Source organism: Trichosurus vulpecula, chromosome 1 (assembly GCF_011100635.1).
Source record: "Trichosurus vulpecula isolate mTriVul1 chromosome 1, mTriVul1.pri, whole genome shotgun sequence".
NCBI classification, from domain to species: Eukaryota; Metazoa; Chordata; class Mammalia; order Diprotodontia; family Phalangeridae; genus Trichosurus; species Trichosurus vulpecula.
Genome location: NC_050573.1, coordinates 157,508,750 through 157,522,606, shown reverse-complemented (window position 1 = coordinate 157,522,606; position 13,857 = coordinate 157,508,750). Strand labels below are relative to the sequence as shown.

The window sequence follows — 13,857 nt, the reverse complement described above, 5'->3', positions numbered from 1 at the left end:
GAGCCTTTTTTCAGCTGCTCAGAGGGAACAGAGCCAAAACGGCTGGGACTTATGTCCCAGAATCTTGAAGGGTCTCAAAAGATCCCTTTCTTTCCTTCATGCCTGGGAAGCCTCAAGCCCACCAGATGTGAAGGAGTGAATTAGGCTCATCGTTACCAATGGGTTGCTGTCAATTTCCTTATTTTTTGGTTTCCTTGAATATTATATGGCTTTTATGTACTATTGCTATTGTTATGTATATGGACATGTCTTTAAAAAGTTTTTTTTTGGATTGGTTCCATTTAAAAATCAGGAAATTTAACAGCTTCAACTGAACTTTCCTTTTGCACCTAATTTTGTTTAAAAGGCCTGGGAATTTTGTTTAGGAGCAAACATAAAATAAATTGGTACAATATGTTTCATGTCACATCAGCACTGAAGTCAGTTTCTGACAAAGGGAGCTTTCAGTTCATGAATGGATCTTCCTATTACTTGTGGACAGCCTGGTGCTTCCTAATAAAATGATTATTTTAGGAGCTCGGGAGTGTTGCGTTTGAGTGGACTTAGAGATGATGCCTGCCTGTCTTTGGTTCCCCAGATCGCCATGTTTGTGCTGCAGCTGGGCAGTGCCACTTTCTTGCTAACAGAGCCTGTGATCAGTGCAATGACAACTGGAGCTGCCACCCACGTTGTGACCTCACAAGTCAAATATCTCCTTGGAATGAAAATGCCTTATATCTCAGGACCATTGGGATTCTTTTATGTGAGTTTGTCATGTCCTTTTCCTCTTCTTTTTTGTTTGTTTTCTTTTTCACCTTCAATTCAGCAAGAAGAATGTGTTTAATATCTGTATTGGGATCGCAGATCTAGAGGTACAAGGGACCTCAGAGGCCGTCTAGCTCAATCCCCTCATTTTACTGATGAGGAAACTGAGGCCCAGGGAAGTTAAGTGGTCTACACAGGGAGGGACAGAACCAGAATTCAAATGCAGATCCCACGGCTTTAAGTTCAGTACTCTTTCCATTGTGAAATAATAATAGTATTAATAATAATAATTAATAGTGACATTTCTAGTATTTTAATCTCATTGGAGTTTTGTAGCAACTCTTCAAGATATTGTTATAGTTATCATTATTCTCATTTTTACAGTTGAGGAAACTGAGGTTCAAAGAGTTTAAGTGGCTTTGTCCAGAGTTACGTAGTTTTTAAGCGCCAGAGGCAGGATTCAAATTCAGGTCTCCCAAACTACAAGTTCTATCTACTATACTAAACTGTCTCTCTAGATACCCTTTATTCAAATAAGATATTCTCTGGTTTTTGAAATACAATTTAAAATGAGAAATAGTTAATTTAAAATTAATCACTTACAAGGAAAACTAAAACCATGCTGTAATTGGGTAAGGTTAAGAGAGAATGACTATTTTATTTTTCTTTTGTAGAATCAAACATGCCATTAAATTCACTCTTTAACCATCTAACCCAAGACTGACCCAGTTTCCTAACAAAACCATATGCCATATAAAATTCTTCCCATGACTTTCGGCCAGAACCTTGGTAAAACATTGGCAGAAGGAACCCCATCTTCAGACAGCCAATTCAGCAGCAAGCCACCTGGCACTGAGGGGCAAAGGGGTTTTTAGGCTTTGTACATTGGTCTTGCCCTGCAGTGGGCTCTCATGGAATTTGGACTTAAAAAACTCTGACTCCTCAGGAGTTCATAATTTTCCCTTACTGTGACACCTACTGAATAAGTGAAACTATAGTCAAGCAAACTTTTAGGGTCAGCCAAACTTGCCTGGTATCTGCCTAAGATCTGATCTGCTAGTGTTGTAAAAGATTATTTCATGATGTCATTCTTGGGTTCATCAGTGGTTGTACAATGAAATCTGGCTCTGGAGCCTGAGAAGTTGCAATCAAATTCTGCCTCAGTTGCTTACTACATGTGTGACTTTGTGTAAATCACTTAACCCCTTGGGCCTCAGTTTCCTCAATTGTAAAGTGGAAGGATTTGGACTACCCAGCCTTGGAGAACCCTTCTAGCTCTAGATTGATCTTATAAACATTTACAGTGGATAGAGCAGGTTTGAGCAGTAAACCTATCATTGGTCAGTCTATTCTTTAAAGTCATTCTTATGGATAGATGTCTCATGGAGTGTGGAAATTAATGCTGGCGTATAATCTTAGTCATCTGCAAGACTTTAATTCAACAGACTGGGGACTGTCATCTAGGAGATGTCATATATATATAAAGGATTATGCTTTCAAAGTGCTGATGAATCAACTCAAAAAGCATTTATAAAGTGCCTATGATGTACATGGCACTGCGCCAAGAGCTGGGGATATCAAGAAAAACAGAAAATAGCCCCTGCCTTCAAAGAGCCTTCAGTTAAATGGGAAGAAGGCATAGCAGTGTCAGACTTGATGATAACGACTTGACCTCATACCACTTTGTGGGGCTTGCATTATGCTTTGATTTGACTGATCAAAGCCTTAAAGAGGCAAAGTTTAGGCACCAGTCTCTATGAGGAGAACCTCATGGTCTAGGAATTTATTTAGCAATGCAAGGCTGATAATTGTCCTTGAAGTCTAATCCATGGGCAATAGCATGATCAACAATGCTTTCGTTTGATGGGGAAATTGGAAAACCAATCAAGGGGGCTAGTTTCTCCTCTAGGAAGTCAAACATAGAATTCATCATCAACTGAGCTTCAGATCCTGGATCAAGCAAAAGCAAAGAGTCTGTTTAGTTTATTCTGTACTGAAATGCATAGGTCAGATGTCACATATGACTTCTTTGGAAAATTTCATCAGAATCACAAAATCATAGAATTTTAGAATTGGAATAGACTTCAGCAACTATCTAATCCTTTCAGTACCTCCAAAGAATCCCAAATACAAGGTGTCCATTTAGTGACAATCTTAACCTTTGCTTGAAGACCTGCAATGATGAAAAACCCACTACCTTCTAGAGAAGCCCATTGTACTTCTGGATAGTTTAAGTTAATATATGGAATATATTAAATAGCAAATAGCTAATGGGATGATCAGTAATGAGGGTATAGAAATTTACTCATATGAGGGGGTTTATTTCTTTTTTTATTCAGACTTTCAATTCCATTGGTATAGGGAAATTTCAATGAGGTGATTACCTCTATCAATACAGATTCGTACCCCTTCTCTGCAATTTATAGTCTCTGAGAGTGGCCTAGAGCTATGAAAGATTGCTGGTTGCCTAGAGTCACATAGCCATTTGTGTCAGAGGCAAGATTTGAACTCAAGTTGTCTTGATTCCAAGGTTAGCCCTCTGTATTCATTATGCTTATCATTAGGTAATTGAACTGGGTTGTTTATGTGTAGAGAATGGATGATCACCTTCCCAAGAAACTCATACAGAACTGAAACTGAATTGGGGATTGGGGAAACTGAATTGCCTGGATTTGGCAGGAAAAGCAGAAAAAAAATTGTTTTTTCCAAGAATTCACTAAACTATATCATCAAAGAATATGACACTTTTGAGAAACTAGATCAGACTAGCAGGCAGCTATGATGAGCAGGATAAGGTTTTTGTTTGTTGTTGGTTTTTAGGCCAAGTCTTCAGGTCCTAGGAAGTGGACCCAGAATGGTAACAGCTTTTGCAATTAGTGCCTGTCATCACAAATCCAAAGACAGTCTGTCCATGTGCAGTAGATTTAGATGTCTGTTGGGAGTGAATTGGTCTTTTCAACCACATGCAGATCATAGTTAACCCTTCAGGATTAGAACTCCTTTCTGGGGGCTGAGCTGTTGTGATTGATGAGTTAGTGGAAGCAAACCCAGCTGAGCCCAGACCAAATCACACTTCACATTCCATCCAGCCTTCCCCCTGGGCTATCTTCCCACCTGTCCTGCCACTACCTCATGTATCTCCACATGGACCAGTACCTTTTAGTCTACAACTCCAGAAATCATGCCCCTAGTCCCTGAGGCGTAATCCACTTAGTTTTGGAATTCTCAAAAACAGCTGTTTGGATTGGTGAGTGAGTACAAATTCATCTATTCCACTATATAGAGTTCGTCTTAGACCAGACCATGTTTCACCCTTCATCTCCCAGTCTTCCTAGGGCCATTGGCTGCCATGTGGATCATCTCACCATTCCTGTGACTCCCTAGGTAAAGTTTCCTTCCCTGGCCACTACTTCCCTATCTATCTATATATCTGTGTTGGTAAGCAAAATGGGCTCCTTTGCACTTAGTTCAACAAGTGCCCTTGAAGAGTTTGGCTTTTGTTTGCTTTGAGTAATTCAGCGTATTTCATTGAGTCTTACTAAGTGCTAAGCCCCAGGCTCTAACCCCTATTAGGTGTTAACCTAACCTATGTGGGTGTCGATTGGTAACTAAGGTGGGGCCCAAGGTGGGGCTAACTCAGGGGAGGGCCTAATTTACAAATGAGTTTGAGTGATAGGTTTGGGTCATCAGAGGCTCTTAGGCCACGTGGGTTTAAATCGCCTCTTTGTGACGATTTTAGGTCACGTGGGTGAGTCGCGTGTGTGACTCACCCCTGATGCTGAAAAAGATATAAAACCAGGGGTTGGCCTTTTCTTCTTTGGAGCTCTTACTCATAGCCGTGGTGGCGCGTGACTCTGGACCAGCCCTTGTTCTGAGCTCCCGGGCTGAACCTAGATGTTGGTAACTATGAATTGTATCTGGTCTGTCTGTTGATGTTTGTAATTTGTTTGTACTTTGCTCTGAAGTTCAGTGTGCTGGTCTTTTCCCCTGAACTAAGTGAATGATATTTGTGTGTTGGATTAAAGTAAGCTTGTCAACCCCTTTAACCTTGCTTTCCTTATTAAAGCAGATCAAAAGAACCTGTGCTTTTGCAACGTGCTGGCAGCTTTCTGGGTGCTGGCTGTTGGTGGATCTTACACCCCCACAGCAACTGCTAGCCAGATTGTTGAAACAATATCTATCTATGGCTATCTGTGTATATGTATGTATACATATATGTATATATAAATATAGATACAGATAGATATAGATAGATATTTCCTCCCTCTATTAGAATGGAATTGTAATCCCATTGGGATAGGGAACTTTCAGGGAGGTAATTCCCTCTCCCAACATAGATTTGTACCCCTCCCCTTCTTTGCAATTTATAGTTTGAGAGAGTGACCCAGAGCAATGAATACTCCTGAAGTACAAGGACTATTTCATTTCTGTATTTGTATTCCCAGTGCTTAGCACAGTACCTGGCATCGGACTTAATGAATGTTTTCTTTTCATTTTTTAATTTATTCATTGGGTTAAAATTTGGGCAGAGGCAGAACCTGGGGCATTGTGATCAGTCTCACCAAGAATGCCTGAGATGGCCTGTTATCTATAAGGACTTCTAGTAATTCTAGGTGATAGATCACTTGTCTGCCTCATTTTCCATGCTTCATCAGAAGTTACATCTATGCCATGCTGCTGAGTAGAATTGCCTTTTGTCTCCTGTGAAGTCCCATTGTTCGTACCATATAATGATAGGTTAATTCTGCCAGGCAGACACTTCAGAAAAGCACACTGAATCTGTTACAGTTTGTCATGTCTCTGACATGCATTTGTTAGGCCTAAAGAATCTTTAAACACTTTAAAAGTTCCTCTTCAAACATAAATCCTAGTTAACAGGTTCCAAGACAATAAATTATCTATTGTCTATTTGTGTCATAGGTGGTAGCTTTTTTTTTACATTTCAATTATTTATTTGTAATTTTTTTTTAAATTTTGAGTTCTAAATTCTTTCATCCCTTCCCATACCCACTGAGAAGGCAAGCAATATGATATCAATGATACATGTGAAATAATGCAAAACATATTTCCACATTAGCCATAGGGTGATATCTTTAGAAAGAAGGGCGTAGTGGATTGAATGTGAGAACCCAGGAAGATCACAGTTCAGATCTTGCTTCTGACACTTGCCAGAACTTTCTATTACTTACAATAAGCTATAAGTTATAAGCACTTGCTGTCTTTGTCAGTGGATAGAGCTTCCACGGTGACAGGACAGCATAAACAATTCTAAGCCCTTGATATCTTGATGTATCTTTAGAATCATTGAATCAAATATTTATTAAGTACCCACTAGTTCCAGGCACTATGCTAAGACTGGATATATGAAGACTCAGGTGATAGCTGATAGAATTTGATAGCTGCATGGAGGAGGGATTGGAGTAGGAAAAGATTTGAGACAAGGAGACCAACCAGTAGGCTAACATAAAAGATTATTTGTAAAACTGACAGGGTTGAATTAGAAGATCTCTAAGATCCCTTCTGTCTATAATATTCAGTGGTTATCAACCACCTTATAAATGCTTTATGGGAAAGGGCCCTACTTCATCTTTATGCATGTGTGTGCTCACTGGTATCTGTTGGAGCTCTCAGAATGTAGCAGGTGTTCCCTAAGCACTTGGTAATCATCATATTGTGTTTATTATATTGAGCCAGTCCTAGATAGACCATGCTTCACATCCCATCCAGAAATCCACCTGGATAGATGAGCATTTTGCTATCTCCTCTGCTGTTGCCTGCCTTTCTTCTTCCTTCAAGGGACCCATCAGACTGGACCTCCAGACTATTCTCAAATTCTTGCCCTCAACAAACTTACATTCTAACAGGCAGACATAACATGCATAGAGCTGAGTTCTCTTGATGAGTGAGGGAGTACAAATTCATCTAGCCCATTACATATGCCCATCCTTAGACATGACCATGTTTTACATCCTATGTGGTCATCTACCCGCAGCCATTGGCTGGGGAGGAAAGAAGTCTATGTCATAAGATTATAGATCAAGATTTGGAAAGGAACTCAAATTCCAACTAGTTCAACCACTTTATTTTACAGATGAGGCAGCTTGAAAAATCACTAGAACTTTAAAGAGAGCCACAGGGCAGTAGTTTCTTATGCCCTGTGCCACAGTCATGGTAATATTGACTTGGATTTTGTTCCAAGAGGAAGAAGTGGAAAATGTATATAGGGTGTTGGGTTAGGGAGTGGGTAGACCTCAGTGTCCTGGTAGATGGCTAAATTACACGTGCAGCATGATCTGGGACTGGCTAGATATAGTGGGTTGAAGTGAGTTCCTATTCACTCACCCAGCAGTCAGGACAGCTCAGTGGATGAATTCTCTGCTGTGAAGGGCATAATAGTCTCTAGAGGTCCAGGCTGGTGGGGCACTTGAAGGAAGAAAGAAGACAACAGCAGAGGAGATAGCAAAATGCCCATGTTGGGTAGGTTTTGGTGTCCAGGTGGAGTTCTGGATGGGATGTGAAGCATGGTCTATGACTGGCTCGATATAAAAAACGCAATATGATGATTACCAAGTGCTTAGTGAACACCTGCTACATTCTGAGACCTCCAACAGATACTAGTGAGCACACACATGCATACAGATGAAGTAGGGCCCTTTCCCATAAAGCATTTATAAGTTGGTTGATAACCACAGAATATCATAGATAGAAGGGATCTTAGAGATCTTCCAATTCAACCCTGTCAGTTTTACAAATAATCTTTTATATTAGCCTACTGGTTGGTCTCCTTATCTCAAATCTTTTCCTACTCCAATCCATTCTCCATGCAGCTATCAAATTTGATCTTCCTAAAATGCAGATCAGCTCATATCCATCATATTGAACTAGTCAATAGTTCACTAAATGACGATAGCTCTCTATTAGCTTGTTAGCTCTAGGATCACGTAGAAATTTCTCTGTTTGGCTCTCAAAGCCCTTGATAAATTGTTCCCTTCCTACCTTTTCAGTCTTCTTATACCTTATACTTTTCTTCATATATTCTGCTATTCAGTGACATTGGCTGTCTTGCTGTTCCTTGAACATCTCCCACCTCCCAACTTTTTCACTTGTTTCCCATGCCTGAAGTGCTCTCCCTCCTCATCTCTGCCTTCTGGCTTCCTTCAGGTCCCTCTTCTTCAAGAAACCTTTTTTTGTTGTTGTTGTTGATTATCTAATATATTTTGTATAGACCGTGGTTATTTGAATGTTGTCTTCCCTATTAGACTTTGAGCTCCTTGAGAGCATGAACTGGTTTTTTTTGCCTTTCTTTGTATCCCCCAGTGCTTAGTGAAGGGCTTGGAACATAGTAGGCACTTAATAAATGCTAATTAACTAAATGACAAATGAGGACACTCAGGCCCAGGAAGCATAAGTGATTTCTTTTCCATATGGAACACTTCCCGTGAGATAACTGTTTTTCTTAGACCAAGAGAAAAAGAATAATTGTGCAACAGTGTCATTTATTATAGAAGCCTTTTGAAGGCAGACAGCCAAGTAGGAGTATATTATTGTATGGATACTTAACCTCATTAGACTAAATTAAGAGATAGCATTGCATGATGGAAAAAGCACTGGATTTTTAACCCCAAGACCCGGTTTTAATCTTGGCTCACCTCCTTAAGCACCTGTATCATCTTAGCAAGTAACCGTTTTCTTGGGCTTCTCTTTCCCGACCATAAAAGGGCAGTTGGACTAGATCAGGGGTGGGGAATCTTTGGCCTTGAGGCCACATGTGACCCTCTAGGTCCTCAAGTGCACCCCTTTGACTGAGTCCAAGTTTTACAGAACAAATCCTTTTATTAAGGGGATTTGTATTTGTTCTGTGAAGTTTGAGTTCAGTCAGAGGGCCCCACTCTAGGACCTAGAGAACAATGTGTGGCCTCGAGGCTGCAGGTTTCCCATTCCTTATCTAGTCCAACCCCCTTTTAAGGTTGGGAAAGGGAATCCCACCGAAATTGTTACCTGATGTATGTGTATAACTTATATCAGATTGCTTGCCATCATGGAGGTGGAGAAGGGGAAGGAGGGAGTGAGGAAAAAATGTGGAACTCAAAATCTTAGAAAAATGAATGTTTAAACTATCTTTACTTGTAATTGAAAAAAATAAAATACTCTTAAGTAAGAAAATATGATAACATTATTAATAAAATGATCAATACTCAGAAAAAATAAAAAGCAGAATCAAAGGTCTTTGATATCTTGATGTGTCTTTAAAAATCAATTAACAGTATAAATTAAGTACCTATCGGCAGATAGAGTGCTGAGCCCAGAATCAGGAAGACCCGAGTTCAGATATGGCCCCAGCACTTATTAACTCTGATCTCGGGCAAGTCACTTACCCTCTGTTTGCCACAGTTCACTGGGGAGGGAGATGGCCAATGGCTCCAGTATCTTTGCCAAGGAAACCTCATGGACAGTATTGGTGTGCTATGGTTCCTGGGGTCATGAAAAGTTGGACATGACTGAATGACTGAAAAAAATGTGCCAGGCACTGTATTAGGCTCTGGGAATGCAAATGCAAAAGTGAGACAGTCGCTGCAAACAGCCTGTATCCCAGTGGATGGATACAACATAATCAGAAGGTGGTGACTCTAAAAGGCAGCTTTGGTCTAGGACATCGGCAGAGATTGTGAGAAGAGCCACCCAGCATTAGTGTCAGTCCTTTCCAGTAGAGATAGTAGTATGGATTTGATTGTTATATGCACAGCAAGAGCAAGAGGTGTAATGGAGTTGGTTTAGTCTACTCTCATAGGCCAAGAGTTAGAAAGGGAGATTACATGTCATCATGTGACAGATAAGGAAACTAGTCATGAGAATTTAAGTGACATCCTGGAGGCCAAGTAAGTAATTAGTGTCCTGTTCAAAATGCCTCGATAATTTCTAAATGGAAATGATATATCTACAATAGGATCATAGGGTTCTCTCTCTCTGTCTCTCTCTCTCTGCCCCCTCTCTCTCTGTCTTCCCTCTCTCCTCTTTCTCTCTGCCCCCCATCCTCTCTTCCCTCCCCCACTGTGTCTATATCCGTGTAACATATTTAAATATATTTGTATAACTGGAGGCTTACCTACTCAGTATTCTGTCATGTTCTCCTCTTAGGTAACAAGCTCAAAATGTTTTCTTAACATGTAAAATTTTGTACCCTTGTTATGTAGGTGGCAAACAGGATTGTATTTCTTTCTCAGATGAACACGGTGCCAGAGAAGTGAAAGCGATTTTTGACAGAACCGCAGAATCTCAGAGTTGTAGAGTATCAAGGGTCGTCTTGTCCAATCCCTAAGTGGATGCTGAATGCTCTCTGTAACATCCTCAACAAAAGGCCTTCTAGATTTTGCCTATAAACTTCCAGAGACTAAGGACTCCCTATTCTCCCCATCTGCTCATTAAGGTGGTCCATAATAATCCAGAAAGTTTGTCCTTATTTCAAACTCACATCTGCCAGACTTCTAACTATTATTCCTGCCCATGACCTCTGGGGCCAAATAGAACAGCTCTAATCTTTCTTTCATATGGAAACCCTTTAAATACTTGAAGAGTGTTAGCAGCCTCTCCCCTCATCCTGGTCCTTTCTTTAGGCTAAATTTTCCCATTGCACCTATCATTTGGTGACCAAGGTCCTGTAATAAAATGATAGTAGAATTAGAGGTTTGAGGGCTGGCTCCAAACTGAATTCATATTACTTTTAATTGGAGTGGTTTTCACTATACATTGTGATGGTAAGATATTGAGAAAGGAAGTTCTTTGTTTATGAGAGTATAGAACTTTGGCCCATTTATACATGTACCCAGCTCCTGTCTGTTTTGTGGTTAATACAGTAAAACGTTGTTTTCTGGCATGTTGGTGGATGAGGTCATTGCTTAGTCAAAAACATGTGGTTTGCTAAGAGTTATACTTAACCATGGAATACCATACTGTGCATGGTTTACTATGGGGCAATTGGAATGTACTCATTAGTATAATCAGTTTTAGAGTAATCAGTGCTAGAAACAAAAGCCTGAAGTTGCCTCTGGATCACTTACCTAGGGGAAGTGAGAATAGATCCCAGCATGGGATTAAGGTACCTGAGTAAAACCTTATTACCTTTCAATTGGACTATGGCAAAGGTATCTCAAGTGGTTTTCTACTACCATTGTCTCCCCCATTCAAAGCTACCACAGCAGTGTTCTTAATACGTAGCTCAGACTACACCAACCCTTTTCTCAAAAACCTTCAATGTCTTCTAATTGTACATAGCATTAAGTATGAGTATTATTCTTGGCATTCTAGGCTCTCCACAATTCATCTCAATCCTAACTTTTCTAACTTATTTCACAGCATTCCAGAAAAACTGGACTATTTGCCCAACTTTAAATTTATTCCACCTTTACTATCTTACTGTCTCTGAGACTTCTTTTCTCTCATCTTCTTTTTTAAAATAGTCAATCAATATATGTTTATTAAGTGTTATTAAGGAAATAATCAATAAATGTTTATTAAGCACCTACTATGTCATGGGCACTGTTCTAAGCAATGGGGATACAAAAAGAGGAAAAAGATAATCCCTGCCCTCAGGGAGCTTACAGTCAAACAAATAACACATATACAAGTCAAATATATATATATATGTATGTATGTATATACATGTGTGTATATATTTATGAGATAACTAGGAAATGATTAACAGAGGGAAGGGACAAGGAATTAAGAGGGGTTAAGAAAGACTTCTAGCAAAAGATGAGATTTTAGTTAGGTCTTAAAGGAAGCCAGAGAGGTCAACAGGTGGAGCACAGAAAAGAAAAGTGTTTAAGGCATGGCAGATAGCCAAAGAAAATACCTGGAGCCAAGAAATAGAGTGATTTGTTTGTGGAACAGCCAGGAGTCCACTGTCACTGGATCAAAAGAATACATGCTGGGGAGTGAGGTGGATTTATTTGGTGTGATCTGCCCCTGCTGAAGCAATGATGGCTCTTTGTGGTCACTGCATTTTAAAAATCTATCTAGTAGAGGAGGTTAACTGTGTGCACAATTAACTACTAAAAAAATTAGAATGCGTGTTTAGGAAAGATACAAAATGCTATGAAGTTCAAAGAGAAACAACTGCTTTCAACTAGGGGATAAGGGGAGACCTTATAAAGAAGCTGGTTCCTGAATTGGGCCTCACAGGATAAATAGTATTTCCTTTTTTGTCAGGGCTGCTAAACTGGTAGATCAGGGAAATTATATAGATGGAAGTTTACCTAGCTTCTTCAGCTCTACAAGTTCAAGATGGGCCAATCATGGTTAGAGAGCATTTTTCTTGAAAAAGATCTGGGGGGTTTAGTGGACTGTAAGCCCAATATAAGTCAGTAGTGTGGTTTGGCATCCAAAAACACTAATTATCTTAGTTTGCATTTTCCTTGGAAGTCATAGTTTACAGGAGGAAGCAGATGATACAGTTGTGCTCTAGTCAAATCACCTTTGGTGTATTGTATTCTCTATTAGGAATCATAGTTTAGGAATGACTGGAAAACATCCAAAGAAAGGCAACCAGAATGGGAAAGATATTAAGTCTATGTCATATCAAGATCAGTTGAAGGAATTGAAGATGTTTATCCAGAAGAGACATGATTGTCATTAAGTTTCTGGAGAAGTTTTGTGTGGAAGAGGCATAGACTTAATTTGTTTGGTGCCAAAGGAAAAAATGAAGAACAGAAATTTCAAAGAGGTAAATTAAGGCTTAATGTCAGGAAAAACAAAACAACTAGAACTGTCCAGGATAGGAATGAAAAACCTTAAGAGGTAATAAATGAATAAGGTTCCCCTCACTGGAGCAAAGTCTGCATGGATGTTTGCTTCTTAGCTGTCTGGTAGTGAGGATTCCTTTTCTGGTATGTGGAGATAGACAGAGAGAGAGAGGGAGAGAGAGAGAGAGAGAGAGAGAGAGAGAGAGAGAGAGAGAGAGAGAGATTACACTGGAGAGTGAACCTGTGCAATCTTGATCTCTAGGTTGCACTGGAAAATCCTACATAATTATTTTTTGTATAGGTTTTCAGTTTAAAAGAATATTGCCATCTATTGGGCATAAGAGAACCCTCAGTACACACCAGTCTTGTAAACTGTATACTGTAATAGTAAATACATGCAAAAGAATGAATGGCAGTATTAGAGGCACAAAGAAAATACTTTTGTCTTGAGGATTCTGCTTTTACATTAAATTCACATGTCCTTGACTTCCTTATAGAATAAAAGATTTGCCTCATACTTTAGTATACCCCCCAAAATAGGGGAAAATTTTTACCTTTTAGAATATTTATTTCAAAATATCATTGAGAAATTATGAAGTATTACTTTATTGGAAAGGATGTTTTCCCCGAAAGGCACTATAAAAATTTCAAAAATTCCTAGTGCATATTAGCACATGTGGATTTCTTTGAGATGGCGCCAGTATCTCAGTCAGCAGCAGCATACAATGAATTTGGCAAAGCTGGTTGCCATGACATCAGTTTTATATGCATACTGTAGTACATAATTGTGTACAGTTCTACACGTCAGACCAAAGAGCAAAAGACAACTTTGGCAATACATTCAAACTACCCTTCTTCGAAGTTTTTTTTTTCCTTAAAAATATAGCATTTCAGTACTGGAAAACAATTTCATTTCCCCCCCTCTAACCTTCCCTTCCCCCCAATCCTCTCCTCCACCCCTAATATACACATGCTTAACTACAAGCACTTTTCTGGTTTGGATACCCCTTAGGGCTGAAAAGCAGGAACCAAGAATGTTAATAAAGTGGGATAGAAACGTCAAAAGAGAAGCTGAGCCAATGAAACATTTTCTTTTATAGAGAATGAGATCACAATTAAATATGTACAAATGAGATTTCTATGTGGAGAACAAATCTCCTTTGAAGACATAGGACCTTTGGGATTTTGGAATAAAGAATGTGATTTAGTGATTTATTAAATCCCACATTTTCTGTGTAGATATTGTGACATTCCTCTTGAGCATCACAGTATACCCTGAAAAAATGGCTGGAGTAAATGATGGGGGTGGGGAGGAGGAACTGCTGAGGTCCAGCTTGATTCAATCAGTGATGTGGGGAACAGACAATGTGGCAGG

The 13,857-nt window shown here is 39.5% G+C and overlaps 1 protein-coding gene across 5 annotated transcripts in view; it reads left to right on the top strand.

Annotated features, from left to right (window-relative positions):
- Nucleotides 1-13,857, top strand: part of SLC26A7 (solute carrier family 26 member 7) — a 278,008-nt gene that overhangs the window by 148,571 nt on the left and 115,580 nt on the right. For 3 of the 5 annotated variants that reach the window (XM_036741696.1, XM_036741697.1, XM_036741695.1), the window contains exon 5: nt 578-742. The exons of the other annotated variants lie outside the window; for them this stretch is intronic. In XM_036741696.1, coding sequence (XP_036597591.1) covers nt 578-742 — 165 coding nt within the window. The remainder of the gene's footprint in view (nt 1-577; nt 743-13,857) is intronic. 5 annotated transcript variants of the gene reach the window in all.